This window comes from Prunus avium, chromosome 2 (assembly GCF_965620075.1).
Source record: "Prunus avium chromosome 2, drPruAviu1.hap1.1, whole genome shotgun sequence".
NCBI lineage: Eukaryota > Viridiplantae > Streptophyta > Magnoliopsida > Rosales > Rosaceae > Prunus > Prunus avium.
Genome location: NC_142285.1, coordinates 34,684,296 through 34,703,818, shown reverse-complemented (window position 1 = coordinate 34,703,818; position 19,523 = coordinate 34,684,296). Strand labels below are relative to the sequence as shown.

Here is a 19,523-nt window from a genome sequence, read left to right as displayed (position 1 = left end):
ACATGTTTTTGTGTAATTGGCCGGGACAGTATTGTTTTGCTATTTTCAGCATGAAATAACATTTTATTTGGGAAGAAGAAAGTTTGTAATTAAATGGATTTTTCTTGGCTGCTACACTGACAGAAACCAATCAAATCGAATGATTGGAATGAGAACTACAGTAACAGCCAAGCAGGTGACAGATTGAATTGAGATTTGTAGCACTTTAATCTTCAAGTATGAAGGGAATGTATTACTTTACAAAGGTCTTCTCTAGCAGAGGGAAGGGTAAGACCTGCGAGGGACAGACATAAGAAGCTACTGACTTTTCATAGAAAAAGATGTTTGTAAACGAAGACCTACACTGTATGAACAGTATGGCTATTTGTGCCCTTATGCCACTAAAATTATGAACAAAAAAGTGACAACTTCTTCCAGTACATCATTAATCAATCCTTTAGCAAAGTCATAAATGGCTTGGCCTTCTCTTTCCAGAGTCTGTCCGTAACCTCTTTACGGGATTTGCCCAACCAACCGACCCTGCAGCCTTGTTCGAAGGCTGAGCAGGTTGGTTGGTCCACCCTTGCGAGGTTTGTTGAGTCAATCTCTCCTTTGGAACCGAATTTGAACCTGGACTTCTAATACTGCGACCCATACTTGGGGGTGAAACAGGGCCAGCTGATCCAGTCCTGGGCTTTACCACGGACTTTTCCCTGTCTTTTCTCTTCTTCTTGCAGATAACCAGATCCCCTGGATGAGCAAGCTGTGGAGAATCATCCTGCTGATAGTGCTCCCGACTATTACCACTTCCACTCCCAAGTCTTGATTCCTTGTGGGGCATATGGCTTCTCATCCTCGTGTCTTCGCTACTGAAAATAGGAGTACGTTGTTGTGGCTTCTGTTGAGGACCCGGGTCAGGCTCCACCTCATTTATAAGTTTGTGTCTCTTGCTTTGGCCAACAGTCACCGGTCTAGGGGATGGAGCATTAGTGGTCGAAACTGGGCTAGTAAAAGAGAGTGCACTTCTGGCTTCTCGAAAATCAGTGTCCGCAAATGCTATTTTCAAGATATCAAAGAAAAGATCATGTACTTTCCTGGCTTCAGTTCTTACCTGTGCATTATAGTTAAACCAGAGGCTGTCAGTTCATTTTATTGAAAGACTGCACACCCTAAGTACACTAGTGCATCTACTAACAGCAAAGCATGGAAATATTAACCATTAGCAAATACAGTTAAAAATAAAGGCATTCATAAATTATCAGAATTTACTGGCACTTGTGTCCCTCAAACTTTATACGCTTTGGATAAGAACTATAATACAGGACGCTTTTCTATAGCCATGTTTAACCAAATTCAGTTTTCTGGGTTTAGTGCAAAAAAGATGTGTTTTAGCATACAGAGACGAGAGAAAGGTGTATTCACTAATTGCTTTTTCTTAAGAAAACACATAACAGTTAGTAATAAGGGTAACTAAGGCAGTATTTAACTTAGTCATGCTTCTGCAACACTGCTTTAAGAATGACTTCAAAATCAACCACAGCAGCATGGAAATATAATGAACTAGTATGGCAGAGTCAATAAGAAAGGCAGAACATAAAGCTTGAGCGACTTACCTCATGGGAAAAACCATAAAATTGCATTGCACTTTTCAACATAGACTGCACGTCAAACACAAGCTCCATCACTCCATTATACTCCAACCTCTCTATCCGCTGATCAATCTTTCTTAAATCCAAGACATTATTTCCAGATCCACTTGCGTTACCAGCATTTTCAATGCGCTTCCACAAATCTGTTAGTAAAGGTACTATTTGAGGACCTTCCTTATCTATTCTCCTTTGGAGCTTGCTAATTACATTCTTGCACTGCACGAATAGAAACATTAGTTAGAGTTCACAAAAGAGTTGCTAAAGAATGCCACACCCGGAGAATAAAAAAAAGGAATGCAAAGAATAATGGTCAACACAATTACATTTACATGTCACAACACATCTAGCAATATAAATTAAAAGGTGATGTTTCCACAAATCTTGAATAAAACAGGAAGCAGACGCCTTATGACATATATAACAGCAGATAAGGGCAGCATTTAGCACCTCAAAACCCAGAACAAAGCAGTAATAGGACAATTCAACTGTACATACCCTTCTCTGGATGATGTCAGGCATTTTTGTGCCATAAACTGGAGTTCCACTCGTACTCCCAACTTTCCCATCCCAATTTTCTCTGTGGTGTTCAGCAGCATCTTCTGCAGGATCAGGCACGCTATTTGATCTGCCAGATTTAGGTGAAGCATGCAATTTTGACGCGTTACCAACTCTCCTTGCAGGCAAACTTCGCCTAGTTTTTGAGGATGAATCACTTTGGTCATGTTTTAAAGCATGGGGATCTCCATACGTTTTGATTTCAGAATCAGCCCTTGACTGTGTTTGAGATTTATGTTCTGCTTGGAAGGGCAACAGAGATGAATCTCCACGTTGGAGAGATGGCGTCTCACTACCAGATTTCTCCTCTGGCCTTTCCATGGTATGACGAGGGCGAACCCTAAGACTACGCTTCCTCTTGATCTTAGGTTGCAAAACCTGTTCGTCTTCACCTTCATCACGGTCATGATTCCAACTTCCAGATTGTTGGTGGTCCATATGAGAATCCCCAGATACGACAATCTCACCTTCCTCTACATCATCAGGCTGGACAAACACCAAGAGACTAAATTGAATAGATAGCAAAGGCAAACCAAACCAGTTAGAAAGCATCAATTCAGAAAGACAAGACACATACCAGCCTCTTTGAAACAGATCCTGGCCTACCATCTATGGCAGACAGGGAACCAAATTTCTGGGAAGAAACAGGAGACACTGTCTGCATCAACCTCCGACTGTCTGAGGATGATCCTGAGGAACCAGCTTCTTCTAGCATGTGGTTATTTCTAACTCTTTCTGAAGCCTGGGGATAATCGTAGCCAACATCACATTCAGGGCCATCTTCTTCCACTTGTTCCTTAATAATTGGTGTTGCCTCAACAGCACCACTATATTCATCATCCTCTAATTCTCCAACTTCTCCCTCTTCTTCATGCAAAGAATATTCATTTCTCTCATCAGAACTTGCTTCTGAGTATTCACCATTGTCATCATCTAACTCCTTATAGCTGGGATGCTTTTTCCCCTTGGGCCGCCCCCTCTTTCTTTCAGTTTTTGGAGATGAATCAGAACCCATTTCACTGGTCTCCAAGCCAATATTACCACCCAACAAAGTGTTCTTAGATGGTCTCTTTGATAAACTAGCAATCACAGCATTTACTTCTCTTGTACCAGTTCGAAGCCATTTGGGTACCTGATTGTACTTAGTCATCTCCTCAATCCAGTCCAGTTCTTCATCCATTTGATCAAACAATTCAACTTCTTCTTCGCTTCTAGCAATCATGCGATTTACCTCCTGCAAAGAGGGAACGTCATGAAGAGTTTCTTGGTACCTCTCTTCATCATGCAGTAAGGTTTCCAGAGTCATACGTCGCTCTTCATGTGTGGTTCTTTGGTCAAAACGCCCAGCATTGATAACCTCATCAGCCATGTCAATCTTGTATTGTTGAATGTTGTTTCTTATGAGGCTCTCAATTGATCCGATATACCGATCCTTACCAGCAAGGTCATCCTCTGAATCAACAGTACCTCCACTTCTTAGTTCATCCTCCTTCTGATGGCTAGAGATTTTATCAACAACTGCTTCCATATAAATGACCTTGACTTCTCTCTTCTGTCCAATGCGGTGGGCTCTAGCAACCGCCTGTTCTTCATTTTTAGGGTTTGGATCAGGATCATATATGACAACCGTATCAGCAGACTGGAGATTAAGACCCCGACCAGCTGCACGAATACTAAGCAAGAAGATGAAGCAGTCCGAATCAGGGCTGTTGAAATCCACTATAGCTGACTCACGATCTTCTAAACTGGTTGTTCCATCAATTCTTCTGTAGACAAGTCGACGCCACTGCAAGTATTCCTCCAAAATATCAAGGAGTTTTGTCATGGTACTAAAAAGAAGTACTCGATGCCCTGTTCTCTGAAGTTTAATAAGGATCCTATCCAGGATCCATAATTTCCCACAGGATCTTATAAGGAAATCCTTGGAAAAATCATTGAAATATGGATAATTAAGCAAAGGATGATTGCAAGTTTTTCGCAGTTCCATACATCTGTTATTTAAGGTTTTGTACACTTTGGGCTGATAAAGTGGATTCTTTTGAACCCTGAGCTTCTCTTCTTCAGGATCTACGCGAATAGTGCCTGTTGATTTGATCCAGTCATATACAGCACTTTGAATAGCCGACATTCTACACCTTAAAACTATGGAGATCTGCAATCAAGCACCAGTGTTAGAAATCAATCACAGGAAAAGAAATTATTACAAATGATAATCACTAAAGCATACCTTAGGTGGAAGTGCACCTTCCACGTCTTCAACACGACGCCTAAGCATAAAAGGCTCTAAAATTTGATGAAGTCGGTGGATGATGATAACTTTCTTTTCAGTCTCAAGCCAGTCATCTTCTGCATTTGGTGTAGGAGCTTCCTTTTGAAAGGGTTTTGAAAACCAGTCATGAAATGCTTTCCGATTATCAAATACTTCTGGAAGAAGCAAATTTAATAGTGACCAGAGTTCCTTCAAATCATTCTGCAATTGAAAAGTTAAACCAAATTCAACTCAATTTTATTATACAAAATATTAATAAAATAAAGATGACACATTTGTGTGAAAGGAACTGAACTTTTTTTTGGAAGGAACTAAATGATCAAACAGATCATAAATCTTGTTCATCACTGACACTTCTAGGTTCTTTTTAAACAGAACACTTCCAGGTTCACAAGACAATGAATTAGGTTTTTTTTTATTTTTTAAACTTCATAGTATATTGGTTTTTGATGCCCTATATTTTTCAAAGGAAGTAAGAATTAATGCCGTGCCTCTGTTTAATGCCCTGTACGGGTATGCCTATTATAAAGCATAAACTAGGATCAAAACATTTAATGATGCTACCGTTGTTGCACAACTCAGCAAAGACTGAAAAGGGTTAAATTAGTTAGGTCTATCAAAATTGCACCATAATATAAGTGCTGTGTTCTCTCTTAAAACCCAAAAATAAATGCATAAAAAGTGTTGTGATCTCTCTTAACGAACCTGTAATGGTGTTCCAGTCAAAAGCAAGCGCCTTTGGCAACGATACCTGTCAAGGTCACGAGCTAGAACCGACTCCCTGTCTTTCATCCTTTGTGCTTCATCAATTATTATATACTTCCAATCAATTTTTGAAAGTTTGGAGCGATCGTACATGATGAACTCATAAGTAGTCACAAGGACATTAAACTTCAAGGCACAAACCTCCTATGAAGCAAAATATCAAAGGGAAGTTTAGCACTTGTCTAGAAATCAAACATTACGGTAGATAAGCAAATCCATCTTACTTGAGAAAATAATTTTGATCGTTGATCCTTCCCACCAACATAATATATGCATGACACAGATGGAAGCCAAGTATGCAACTCACTCTGCAAAAGGAACTCAGTTAGGCATGTTAACAAACAATAAGCAATGTCTTATTCAAGTAGAACAGAAAATAAACTAACCTTCCAATTTACCAAAACAGCATTTGGAACAATTATGAGATGCGGCCCATAGTTCCCTTTGAACTCCATTAAATATGCAATCAATGCCATCACCTGCATGAGGAAAATTATAGATAATTCAGTGAAATTCACACTGCCAAGGGAACTAAGGTACTACATGAGACTCACTGCCCCACATATTATATGGCAAATCCTAATATATCAACCGCCACAGCTATTCACTATATAACATATGGCTTTTCATGTCTAAAGAGAGGAACAGAAGAGAAAGCCACCTGTACAGTTTTCCCAAGACCCATTTCATCTGCTAATATTCCATTTAACTTGTTGTTGTACAGAGAAAGCATCCATTGCAACCCAACCTGCAGAACCACAGACAGTCAATAATTGACTGGCTTGCTACAGAAGTAATAGTGGACATCAAGCAAAAGCCAAATAGTAACAATTCTTAATTACAGCAACCTACAAGTTGATAGTCTCTTAAGTTTCCAGTCCGTAACATTGAGGGTTGCCTTATGACCCTTTCATTCACAGCATGTGCAAGACTATAATACCTGAAGACAACCATGAGAAATGAGAAACAAATAGTAGATAAAAATGATTATACATATCTAAGTACATGCACTACACATAAGGGAGCCTTCAAAAATGTTTTGGAAACAAATTGATAGCGATTTGAAATCAAATAAAGAAATATGAGAAATAGTTATTGCAGATACTAGGCACATTTTAAAAAACCAGTAGTAGTAGAAACCTCTCCCTCAAGAAACCAACTGTACATTCAAATTTTATGTCATCTAGCAACGCCAAACAATTAACTTACTTGTTAACAGATGAACTATCTCTAGGTGCATTCATTTCTATAAATCGATTTCTAATCAGTACTTCCTCTCCAGCACAAGCTGCTGCAGCCCTAACTTCTTCCTCAGAGAGACCCTATTTGTAGACAAACAGATCCAACATGGGTAAGTAACATAGAGGAAGTGATCCAGCATGGTTTATAACAAGAAAATGAAAACTTTGTACCCATATAGTCAAAGGAATTTATTAAAAAATCATGTGAAAATAAAGAAGTCAAGATTGACAAATTAGGAGGCCAGTGAGAGGGGAGAGAGAGAGAGAGAGAGAGAGAGAGAGAGAGAGAGAGAGAGAGCAACACATACCTGCACCCGTGCAGAAGCTGCAGCAGCATTTGCTGCCTCTTCCACTTCCTGTTGATTCTTGGCAGCTGTTATTTTACTTCCAAGCTTATGAAGATATTCCTCAGTCTGACTCAAAAATGATGATAGAACCGCATATCTCTCCGCGGCATCCCCTGGGATACTAGTCTGCTGCTCTAGCAAAATTTCCCTGTACCTTTCAACATCATTATTCTTCAATGCTTCCATCCTTTTACTCCTATCATCATCCTTTCTTTTTGAAAACTCTCTCAACATTCTCTCATGATATTTGGCAACTCCCCTGTTGCGTGCAGTCCGTGCATCACGAATGGCCCAGTGAGCTTCAAGTAGCTTCTTACGCCACTGGAAAATAGATTTCAGTTGCTTCTCTCTCATGGCTTTCTGAGAGGCCTGCACTTGCCTAGCTAGCTCCATCCGCTGACGCTCACAAAGCCGAACAAACTTCCTATAAGGCCTGTCAGGCATTGCCATTATCTCCTGCTGTTGTTGATCAATTTCATCTCTTAAGCGTGCCTGTAAATCTAAAAGTCGAAGCTTTTTTTCTTCAATTTGCAACCGCAAGACAAGATCAGGCCTAATCCTTTTCCTCTCCAAATTTACCGCCAACAGACCACCAATCTTCTTAATATTTTCTGTTCTCTTCTTGTTAAGAACTTCCACACCTTCCTCAAACAGAAGATCTTTGACATCATATGCCAATGTTAGATTATTATTATTGCTGTTAGTATTGTTGTTGTTCACCATCACTCCTGAACCAAAGGAGTCATGTTTCCTAGTGAAAAAGGGGAAATCAAACAGTGGTCCGTGATACTTTCTAGCAGAGCTAACATCTTTTGGCTGGGGTACAGTGCTTGCTTGTGCAGGCTTCTTAGCTTGCATGGCATCAGATACAGCAACCTGTGACGCAACAGACTTTCCCCTATCAACTGGAAACTCACTTCTAACAGGAGCTTTTTGAATACTGCGTTCAACTTCATGGTCCAACTTAACAGAAGATAAAGTGGAATGCTGCTCTTCTTTTCCAGAAGACACCACGGGAGTAGGTTCCTTCAACGCAGTGGGTGTTCCTTGCACATGAACTGTTGATACAGTTACTTTCTCATCTCCAGTAAAAGCTTCCTCTTTTGGAACGTTCTGTGCATTTATTGATGCCACAGCCTGTGAATCTTTTTCATTGGACTCCATATGCCGCACATGATCTTCTATAACTTTCCCAGAAGATTTATCCTGAATGTTTCCTCCTCCAGGAAGCAATTGCTGCTGTAGCTGCAGATCAAGTGGTGGTGGAGCAATAGCCCGAAGAAGTTCTTGTGGGAGTGTGCCTTCACCTTTCTATCAAGCAAGGGGAAATTGAAGTAAGCAACGTGTTCATAATCAACACTACCTGTTCCATAAAAATCTATAAACCAAATATATAAATGAAAGGCAACAATAGAAGGGATAAAAACAGAGAACTAATGCACCTTGAGTCGCCTAAATGCTAGTATTTGAGCTTTAAGAACATGAAGCTGCTGTTTGGTGAACCCAAGACGTTGTTGTGGCATCTGAGTAGCCAGTCCACCTTGTGTCTGTATGTGGTTGCCAGAGCCCCCATCATTAGGAACTACAGCCTGTGGAGAAGATCGACTCAACTGCTTCTGGTATTGCATCTGCAATGTTTCTGGATTGTTCAGTGGACTTTTTCCGTGGAAAGAGTGATCCACACCCTGGCTTGTGTTTGCAGATGACTGTGTGGGGTGGATAGAAGTCATTCCATTTCCAATAGGAACCGACTGCCTAGGAGGCATCTGGTTTTCTCTGCCATGAACAGCAAACTGCTTCACAGGAATGCTGTTACTATTGTTAAAGATGCTAGTATTTGAACCTGAACCAAAAGGGCTAGGAGCAACCGTCTGCTTTGCTTTTGCAGAGCTAGACTGTCCAGATACATCGCTTGATGAATTAGCATGCGGAGAACTCTCACTCGCAACTGGTGGAGAAGTAACCTGCTGCTTTGACACTGGAACAGGTGATGATTGTACACCCATGTTGCTTTCATTTGCCTTTTGTTGAGCAGCCATCCTAGACTGCAACAATGGAATGAGCTGCGCCATCAAGTTGGCATTTCCAGGCTGTGAAAGATCAATGTTGTGCTCAAGTGCAAATGCTTGCAACTGAGCAGCCAATGCAATCTGGTTGTTTGGCGTGTTTTGGGTGCTTTGCTGAGCCTGTGGTGCCAGCATTGGCCTTAACATATTTCCAGGCATGAATTGACCTATGCCTGACTGCTGGGCTGAAGGCTTTGATTCACTCCTTTGGTCAGAGGGTGGCTGTGCTTGGTCCATCTGCTTTTCTCCACGAGTAAAATGTTCCGTCAAGTTCTTAGACGATGATGCTTGTGCCTGATTAGCTGCCTGCATAGACATGAGTTCCTGCATTTTCATATTTCCCAATCGCATGTCCTGGTCCTTTCCAGATGGAGGCCCCAACAATCCCATTTTAGCTTGCTGCTGAGATTGCATTGCCAAACCTGACTTCTGCTGGGCAGCCTGAAAAGCATAATGAAGATAAGCTTGATGAACTGGATTTAACACTTGCTGGTCAACACCTTGACTCCTATTCTGTCCATCCTGGGAGCCATGTTGTTGAGCCAAATCAATGAACTTCCTAGATTGTTGAGGCATTTGACTGGAGCCAGGAGATGAAACAAAATTGCTCCCTCCCAGAACTCCTTGGAGACCAGCAGCTTGATATGCTAGAAGAGCTTCATTCCCTTCAGGTTTTCTTAAAAATTGTTGCTGTTGTAATGACTGCATGACGATAAATTTTATAAGAACCTCAGTCACAGCAATATTTAATATGAAAAACTGCTTAGAATAATGACATGAACAAAATCTATAAAATACACATCCCCCAATATCATTTGCATAACTTTGATCTGAGACGGTAAAAGTATGAAAGTGTTGTGGATATTGATATCGTTCAAATTAAAACAAATTCACAGGAGCTGAGCAGATCTCCAGTACAAATGTGATCCTACCAATGCACCAGAACAATATGATTGTAACTATCAGATTCATGTTTCTGAAAGTGATGTAATTTGTAGGTGTGTCAGCTATACCTCCCTAGAGCAAGCCAAGTAAAAAACAATAACAATAAGAACCCAGGGCTCTGGGTAAGAAAAATGTTATAGGACACAGGCTTATTTTCATTTAGTTAATAAGGCGGATGAAAGCAAATTAAACCATATGATTCCTCTGTTACATATAGCAATCAAACTAATCAAAAACTTTAAAAAGTAGTGCAGCAGAACAAATAAGAGTTGGACATGGTCGCCTATAATTTAACATCATATGTAAGGAATGGAAGACAGTAAAACAAAACCATAAGCAGACGCCAGCTTGTTGTCATTAAGCTATCTTGAATTTAATGGAGCAAAAGTAGATGCCAAATTACAGTTAAGCAGCTAAAAGTGCAACGCTAAGACCAGTTACCATTAAGACCTGCCAAGTTTGACTCCTTGAATACCTAAAAGCTCTTGTTCAAGAAATCAAGTGAGCAACCAACTAACTTACCAAATGTCCGATAGTAACAGTTAACAAGAAAACCACGACACACAGATGTATCAATAGCAAAAATTCACTTCAACCCATTTGGAAGAACACTCCCAAATAGAAAACCTACATAATGTAGCAATCATAACCAAACCAAAAATGACAAAATTCACACTGACCCATCTGCAGCGACACTGTAAATTCCAAAACCCACATTCCAATTTCACTCGATTTCCACAAAAAATTCAATTTTCAGCCACACAAATTCTTACCTGCCTAGACCCTAATTGCTGCTGCTGCTGCTGCTGCTGTTGCTGATGTTGATGTTGATGTTGATGCTGCACAGAATCGAAACCCAAGTGCGGCGTAGACACGGCCGAGGACGACGAAGACGGTGAAGCAGCCGACGATGTCGATCCAGCCCGACCCGCGGGGCCCACTCCCGGGTTCCGGCTGGGCCCGCCTCCACCTCCGCCACCAGATTGCATGCAACTCAACCCAAATTCACACACATCCAACAAACTCAAATCACCCCCCAAAAAGAAACCATAAATTCGAAAAAAGAAAACCCCAAAAAGCTCAAAACCCAAGAAAACTCAAATCCCTCCAAAAAAAAAACTCCAACTGAAACCCTATCTGGGCCCTCGGATCCCAACGTTCAAAAACCCCCAAGCTCAAAACTCTCTCTTAGCAACTTTCTCTCTCAATAAACCAAAAAAAAACGCGGGAGTTCCGGAGTGGGGGCTACAGACCGATGGATCCTAGAGACGCGAAGTTGACGGGAATCGGCGACTCAACTCACTCTCTTTGGTTGGGGTTTTCCGCGATTCACAAATTTTTTGCGTCAAACCCTAGCGAATTTCAATTTTTTTTCAATTTCAAAATTTTATTTAAAAAATCATTTTTGTTTTTGCATTTAATTCTTTAGTATTTTCCTTCTCTCTTTTTTTTTCTGCTCAAGTTTAGGTGATGAAGCACTTCTGCTTTATATGGCTTTGTGCTAAAACTATGAGGTTGGGTCCGGTTGACTACCGTTAGATATTTGCGGAGAGAGGTCCAGTTGTAAATTGCCCCTACAATGGGACCTAATTACAGAAGTGCCACAAATTTATGACTTTAACTTTCTTTCTTTTTTAGAATGATGAATTCATTTCTGTGTGATTTTATTCCTAATAAAAGAGTGTTTTACCGCTATAGTTATAACTTATATTTATAAAGGATGAAAAATACCAACCAATTTTATATGTAATTTATGCATGTTTCTTTTTAAAACATTACAAGTTAACATACCACCATTGAAATGACACATATATAAATTTGAGATATGCATGTCTCACACCTGTCGTTAAAAATATGCATAATTTTCTGTGCAATTAAGTAACGTATCGAAAACGTGAGCATTGTCGTTACTTAGAGAAAGATTACGCAAGCATATTTACTAATCTGGTAACAGGATTACTCGTGATATGTCAGTTATTTTTATGAATTATCATAGGTCATGGTAATTAGTAATACCAAGTACACTTTATTCTTCATTAGTTGTGATTTGTTACATAATCTTGTTGATATATATATTGATTAAAATTTGAGTCATACAATGATTCTAAATGAAATCTTTTTTTTTTTTCCTTTTCTGAGGACCTTTCATGTGTGTTAGCATGTTAAACTTACACACACGACATGAATATCAAGACTCGAACTCATAACCTTTTTTGGAAAAACATTTGCTCCAAACAACTATACTAAAGAGTCATTTTGCTAAATAAAATCATTTGAAGTGCCAAAGGGAAACCTTTTTTTATAGACTTTATTTTGTGAAACATCAAAGACTAATATATGAGAAAAACATAGCTATATCTAAAGAGTAAAGGTATCCTAATTGGTAACCCAAAACACCTCCTCCAATCAATCGAAGCAAAAAGACAAATCTCCGATCAAAAAAATAAAAAGTAAAATAGTCTTAGCCAATCAAATCTAAATGAGCTCCTATGTTTTTGGCTGTTTATATTAACTTTTTGTCATACGACAGATTCGAATTTCTTACTTTTTCTTTATAGAATAAACAACTATAAATAAATAAAAATGTTGTGACCAATTAAGATATATTTCTGAGCCTGACAAACCTTTTTCGTTATGCCACGCGTCTAATACAGTATGGAAAATGGCAATTTCCAATTTGCTTTAGTTATTTGCAAACGCCCTGCGGAAAAATAGAGAAGGGACCTTCATTAAAAGTTCTTAGCTAATTGAGATGGATCACAATCACATTGAGAAGGTTTAAAAGTAAATTTATGTGAAGTGTGTGGGTTAAAGACCAAATTTATGTTACAATTAAGCATTAATTGTGCCATATTTTTTTACTTATTTGACTTTAAAGATAAAATATTGGGAGTCATTAATTGTGTGACTAAATCTGTAAATTTGAGGGAAAAAAAAGGGTTTTATTTAAAATTTTCTAATATATTTTGTTAGAGTATCTACAATCATGCTTCCTAATTTTTAGTTAAAATTTAGCTAAAAATGCACAAAAGTTATTTTAGGAGCTCTATATAAAATTTGAACTCCAATCATATGGAAGTCATAAATACTATAGTTATTTTTAATTCAATATGATTGGTCCATCTCTATAAAAAAAATATAAAAAAATTGTGAACATTAATTAAAAGTTTAAACTATGCATAAAACAAAGCATCATTAAATTATAGGTAGCCACTAAGGGTCTTTTCTCTCTCCTCATATTTAGGAGCTCCTATATGTCTCCCTATTTTAGGAGGTGGATAGGAAGCATGGTTGGAGTTGTATTTTTCCAATTTCTCCCTAAAATTTGTTTAAGGAAGTGGTTTAGAGCATTTACAATGGGCTCCTTAAACCACATTTTTAGACAAATTTTGGAGGAATTAAAAAAATATAATTCCAACCATGCTCCCTATCCACCTCCTAAAATAGGGAGATTTTTAGGAGCTCCTAAATATGAGGAGAAAGAAAGGACTCCTAGTAGCTCTCTATAATTTAATGTTGCCTTATTTTATGAGTATTTTAAACCTTTAATTAATGTTAACTATTTTTTATATTATATTTTTATAAAGATGGACCAATTAAAAGAGAGTTATAACATTTATGACTCCCTAAACTAGAGAGTATGATTGAAATTAAAATTTTATAGAGAGCTCCTAAAATAGCTTTGATATGTTTTTAGCTAAATTTTAATTAAAAAATAGAGAGCATGATTGTATATGCTCTTAGGTAGCCCATTCTAGATGTTCTTAGAGATTGTCTTTTGTAGCATTTGAGAATGTTAATGTGAAAATGTCTCACATTGGAAAGTTAGAAAACCTTATAAGGAGTTGGCTACTCCCCCCCCATTGTCAATTGGTTTTGGGGTGGAACCTCAACTTCCTTCATGGTATCAAAGCAAGTTAGCCCACATGTGAAAGCCCAACGCCACACGTGCTCCACGTCATCCAATATGCATTGTCCACGTGTTAGGCTTGAAATTAGCCACAAGCGCGGGGGCGTGTGAGAATATGAAGGTGAAAATGTCCCACATTGAAAACTTGAGAAACCTAGCAATGGCTACTTCAGATTTTGTTTTGAAGAAGTGTAAAAAATCTTTGCCAAGGCAAATTGGATAAAAGTTAGGTGTGAATAGATAGGTTCTTTTACATTGATGATTTAACAAAGTAGAGTTAATTTTTTTTTTTTTTTTGAGAACCCTTTTTATTGGGAGGGGTGATAATATACTAAATTTACACACATTACACAAATGCTAGGACTTGAACCTAGGACCTTGCCTGAGGAAGCAATTACTCCAAATCCCTACATTAGCGGGTCCTTTTCAGTATATATATATATATATATATATATATATATATATATATATATTTATAAAAACAAAGTAGAGTAAAATAAAATAGTGTTTTTTTGTTTGTTTGTCCAGGATCTATAAAATTTGATAAATACCAAACGTGAACCTACGTATAAAGTTACAAATCCCAAAACGATGTCGTAATTTAATATCTAAAGTCCAACTTTGTAAAAATAAAAAAGAAAATATCCGACCTGCCGGATTCGAACCAGCGACCTAAGGATATCTGCTATTTGCAACTACAGTCCTCCGCTCTACCAACTGAGCTAAGGTCGGATGTTGATATGTTGTTGGATTATAAGTTTTATATTATCTGTCTTCTCTCTATCAGGGATTAATCATTTTCACTGTGCTTTTGCATTTTCTTAGATAGTGTTACTGACACTCTCAAATAGCTAGCTGACATTTAAGGTTACTTATTAGATTTAAAAATAAAAAATAAAAAATGAGATTAAATATCGAAAGGTATTTTTATAGTAAGATACTTATATTTATCTTCTATATAAATCAAAATGTCATTATCATTAAATTTCCAAATAACTCAAAATTGTCCTCTTTAAAATTTTTTCTAAACACAACTACTTCATATAAAAAGACAAATATATAAACTAATAATCTATTAATGCAATTAATTTGAAAAAGAAAGAAAGAAAAGTTGAGAGGTAGTACACAATGCGGTGTAAAAATGTGATAAGGCGTTATATTTTCCTTATGTGAAAGCAATAGTGTAGTCTGCCTTGATCGAAGAATAAGTTGGTTTCAATTTTTATTTTAGATTTAAAATCATAAGAAGTATTAGTTAGATAAAAGATCATGCTTAATGATTCATAAATAAAAAATAAAAAAAAGATCATGCTTACTGATCTTAATACAAAAAATGTGAAGCTTTTAATGGAACTTAACAAATTTAACACACTGAACTATGAACCTAATCTCAATTTGTTCCTTCCACAATCCCCATATGCCATAAAAGATAAATGGTGTTAACTGCATAAAGTTGGCTAAGAGCTGAGATTAAATTCTGGTAATGGCTTAGAGCCGTGGAGAAGAACGATGGCAAATGGAGCGATCATTAGTATAAATCATGAAGACACAAATGACAAGCTCTCTTTCCCTCAACTTTTTCCTTCCCCCTTTCCCTCCTACCAAACATAGCTCTAAGACACCGTCGTCGTACATTCCCTGAACAATTACCCAAATAGAGAATTTATAGTGCAAGGCTATCTGAGAAGGATTGTGGGTTTATGTATTCTGTGATTCTGTGTGCACATGTGCTCTGCACAATCAAGATGAGTTACACCAACATAACTTAAGTAAGACACTCAAAAGGGTAAAATGCCTCAATCACAAGCCTTCTACAACACAAATGCCTTATTGCAGACAATGTTCTGAGTACAAATTATAATCTCTGACAAATATGAGCTTATGTATGCTGCAATCGACATCAACCGAGTACATTGATACAAACTGGTTTCACAATTCACACATGGAGAGCCTTGGAGTACTTCTAAGGCCTTAGTCGACTGAGACCGGTTGCATGTTTTCGGCTTCCTTCCTCAGCTCTTCAAATAGGACAGACGACAAGTATCGCTCCCCGAAACTTGGGTGAACAGTCTAAAAATCCAACAAACAAGCAAAAGAATTATGAAGAGCCAAGATGTTTCACAGTTCACAACACATGCCAAAAACTCAAAACTTGTACAGATTGAACAAACAATTAAAAACTTGATCCTATGTGCAGAGAAAACTGAAGGATAACTGGCTCTTACCACAATAAGTTTGCCTTTGTTTTCTGGCTTTTTAGCAAGCTCAATTGCTGCCACCGTGTTGGCTCCGGATGATATTCCTACCTACATGAACCAGGAGTGAAAAATATGTTTCAGTATGTTGGTACCAAGTGCCAAGGTGGACCATGAAGTTTTGGGTGCTTAAAAGTCGAACTGATGCTCAAAATAATGAGTGGTGAAATCTGTGGTTTTGGTAATCGAATAATTAATTACCATAAGTCCCTCTTCCAATGCCAATCGTCTTGCCATTTTTACTGCATCATCACTTTTAACCTGTAAAATGAGTGTTGAACGTAAAAAATCAAGATCAATAAAAACCACAACTCCAAAAATAAACACTATAATTTTCCATCTTTTTTCAGCAAGTTCTGTTCTTCATAACAAAAATTCATCATATTTGGTAATTACCTCAATAACTCTATCCATCACATCCATGTCCAAAATATCTGGTTTGAATCCAACCCCGTTGCCAGTGATAAAATGAGGACCTATTACCATGGACAACTCTGTAAGCTAACAGGACAATGAATCTTGCAGAGGATATATAAACTTCCAAAAACACTTTGGAACCACCATACTAACTCTAAATAACAGTAAGGTTCCAAACTGTTATGAAAAATTCCTGCCACAGTAGCAACTAAACAACGCATTTAGAAAAGAAAGAATTTGACACAAGAAAAACCACTGAGAACCAGATGTTAAGCGATATTCTACCTGGTTTGCCACCGTTTAGCACATTACTTTCAGCAGGCTCCACTCCATATATCTACCATGATAGCAAGAGAATCAACATTAGCCAAGGAAATAAAAACACATCACAAAATGCATGAATATATTGGTAAGATAACTTAGATATTATCACCTGAACATTGGGATTTTTGGATTTGAGATACTGCCCAACCCCAGAGACTGTGCCTCCGCTACCAATTCCCATTACGAAGATGTCAACTTGCCCATCGGTATCCTCCCATATCTCAGGGCCTGTAGTTTCGAAATGCACCTGTTTTTTTAAAACCATTTTGAGGTCAGTCATATAACCACCATCCATTTTATGAGCATATATAGCATAATGATTATCTGGTGTGATGAATTTTATTTATTTATGACACTGGTGTGATATTTGATCAAGTTAAGTGTAAGCATATTCAATACAGCTTGAATCCAAGACTAGAAAATATCGATCATATTCGGTACCCGAGTATTGGCAGGATTTGAGAACTGTTGGAGCATATGAGCATTTGGTGTGGATTCCAGAAGATCATAAGCCTTCTTAACAGTTCCTCCCATCCCCCTGGCTGGATCAGTGAGAATTAAGTCAGCTCCAAAGGCTCTCATACACACCCTTCTCTCCAAGCTTGTGTAAGACGGCATAGTGAGAACCATTTTATACCCTCTCATGGCTGCCATAAAAGCCATGCTGATTCCCATATTTCCTGATGTTGGCTCCACCAGTACTGTCTGATGCATTTACACAATATTAATTAGGGAAATCTGAAGCTGTAGTGCAGAGTTTGAAAACAATCCTATCTGATTAACTGCCACAAAAAAAAAAAAAAAGATGCATCAAACACAGCTCTTCAGCTAACCTTGCCAGGAGTTATCAAGCCTCTCTTTTCTGCATCATTGATCATTGAAAGTGCTGGTCTGTACCAAAATTAAACAAACAACTTTTCATTTGATCTACTACACCAAAATAGCGTGCGAATTAAGAATTCTAAAATAGCGGTGAAGCAACAAATGTACCTGTCTTTGATGCTAGAGGTGGGTTGAAACATCTCTTGCTTGACAGCTATATAAGCTCCACATCCTTCAGTGACTTTGTTAAGATAGACAATGGGAGTTCTACCAATGAGCTGAAATATAGCAAACAGATTTTATCAGTGAAAAGGCATATACATGATATAATTTTTGATATGTAACACCATAAATCCTAGAACATCAAACCTCTTCCTTGATTTCCTTTTCTTCACTGATTAGTGACTAAATTAATGGATTATCTAAATATTATTGCATATATTGAAGCCCAATTAATTAAATCAAAACCCAATTCAGTAATCAGTTAAACAGATATATATCTAGTCAAATCTCCTTGATAGTTCATGATTAAGATCAATACAATGAATTTCATATGGGATCAGTAATAAACCAACCAGAGACAGGGGAAATGTTTATGTTTTGATAAATTTATTAAAAATTGCCACACAAAAAAAAACCTGATAAGTTTATAAATTCAGCATGTGGTACAATTTAAACATGCACACGGATCTATTAAAAAAAAAAACACAACTTATATTTGATTATATTTAATTTGGCAATAAATAAATAAAACCCCATATAACCATGATAAATTGAAACTATAACAACGCACGTCGTCTTTTTTATTTTTTGCCAAAACGACACAACAGTTCCACTACCACGTGACCCACACAGAGTGAGTGGCAGAAGACTGTCCGCAACTTTAACTGCAAACACAAGTTCCCCAGAAAAAAAATAAAAGAAAACAGATGCAGAGATCTCAAAAGGGTTATCTAAAACAGAGAAAATATAATAAAAATTTTAACATGTGAAACTGAAGTCTATGAATTTATAGGAAGAAAAGAGAACACAAAAAACCTAGCATGCATCATAGAAGAAAAGAAGCTCACATTCAAACCAACAAAATGAAAATTCTTAAGAGAGAGAGAGAGAGAGAGAGATTAATAATTACTTGGGAGACTTCTGTTTTGACGTGGGTTCCAGGAAGATCCTTAGGAAGGTTTCTGATCCTCTGAGCAAAAGATGGAGAATCATTGATGGGTTGGCTCACTTGGGTTGAGAAGAGTCTCTTTCTCACGGCTTCATTGCAGAGCAAAGTGGATCTTTTCTTCAGAAAGCTCCTCAAGGCCGCCATTAATGGATGCTATTGGAAGCTGGTACTCCTCTGTCAATTGAACAGTGGATTTTTGGATAATTGAAGTCAAAAGAGAAATTGTGACTCTGTGAGACTGGTAGTAAGAGTGAGACTGTTTTTATAAGGTTTTTTTTGGTGAGGTAGAGTGGAGAGTTGGATGATGATGATATAGGATTGAAATGGACGGATCTCTAGGGAAAGTGTAGAGCAGGGGCGGGCGCACACATGTATGGTGGGCCTTTACCTTACAGTTACCTCTTGAGAAACGCTATTTGCATGTAACACACCTGTATTGCATTTGAATGCATGTAGCACACTTGTATTGCATTTGTATGGTTCGCTAATCTATTTATATATATAAAGCAAACAGCACAGAATGATGAAACATCAGAAGAAGATGCTCTTGATTAATGCGAACATTAAAGAGTTCGTTCGATACGTTAGACTGTACCGACTAATTTGAGTCAATTTACTATATTAGTTAACATTTTACTGCAATGTGTCACTTAAGCTAACTCAATTTGTTTTCTCCTCCAAAATATTGCATGTGTTTCGCATGTCAGATTTTTAAAGGACCGTGTAATAATAGTCTTGTAAAAAAGTTTCACATGCACTTGTTTGACACGTTAAAGTAGGAAGAATTATTAGACTATAAATTCTACAT

General features: G+C 37.7%; 2 protein-coding genes and 1 non-coding gene across 3 annotated transcripts; all 3 read right to left on the bottom strand.

Annotated features, from left to right (window-relative positions):
• Nucleotides 1-161: 161 nt before the first annotated feature.
• Nucleotides 162-11,313, bottom strand: BRM (transcription regulatory protein SNF2). Its single transcript, XM_021952291.2, has 14 exons — nt 10,590-11,313; nt 8,248-9,573; nt 6,767-8,116; nt 6,427-6,539; nt 6,070-6,157; nt 5,879-5,965; nt 5,604-5,696; nt 5,442-5,525; nt 5,158-5,361; nt 4,411-4,653; nt 2,761-4,335; nt 2,124-2,669; nt 1,593-1,844; nt 162-1,090 (listed from the first exon to the last, which is right to left on the bottom strand). Exons 1-14 carry the CDS (start codon nt 10,803-10,805, stop codon nt 446-448), a joined length of 6,822 nt encoding a protein of 2,273 aa, XP_021807983.1. The 5' UTR covers nt 10,806-11,313; the 3' UTR covers nt 162-445.
• A 3,057-nt stretch (nt 11,314-14,370) lies between these two features.
• TRNAY-GUA (transfer RNA tyrosine (anticodon GUA)) lies at nt 14,371-14,458 on the bottom strand. Its single transcript is given in 2 exon segments — nt 14,371-14,406; nt 14,422-14,458. It is a non-coding gene; the product is annotated as a tRNA-Tyr (tRNA).
• A 1,038-nt stretch (nt 14,459-15,496) lies between these two features.
• Nucleotides 15,497-19,005, bottom strand: CYSC1 (cysteine synthase C1). The gene is made up of 10 exons (XM_021952309.2): nt 18,677-19,005; nt 17,713-17,822; nt 17,556-17,613; nt 17,164-17,427; nt 16,832-16,969; nt 16,684-16,735; nt 16,378-16,457; nt 16,183-16,242; nt 15,952-16,032; nt 15,497-15,796 (listed from the first exon to the last, which is right to left on the bottom strand). The coding sequence occupies exons 1-10, from the start codon at nt 18,857-18,859 to the stop codon at nt 15,698-15,700; spliced, it is 1,125 nt and encodes a 374-aa protein (XP_021808001.1). The 5' UTR covers nt 18,860-19,005; the 3' UTR covers nt 15,497-15,697.
• Nucleotides 19,006-19,523: the final 518 nt, after the last annotated feature.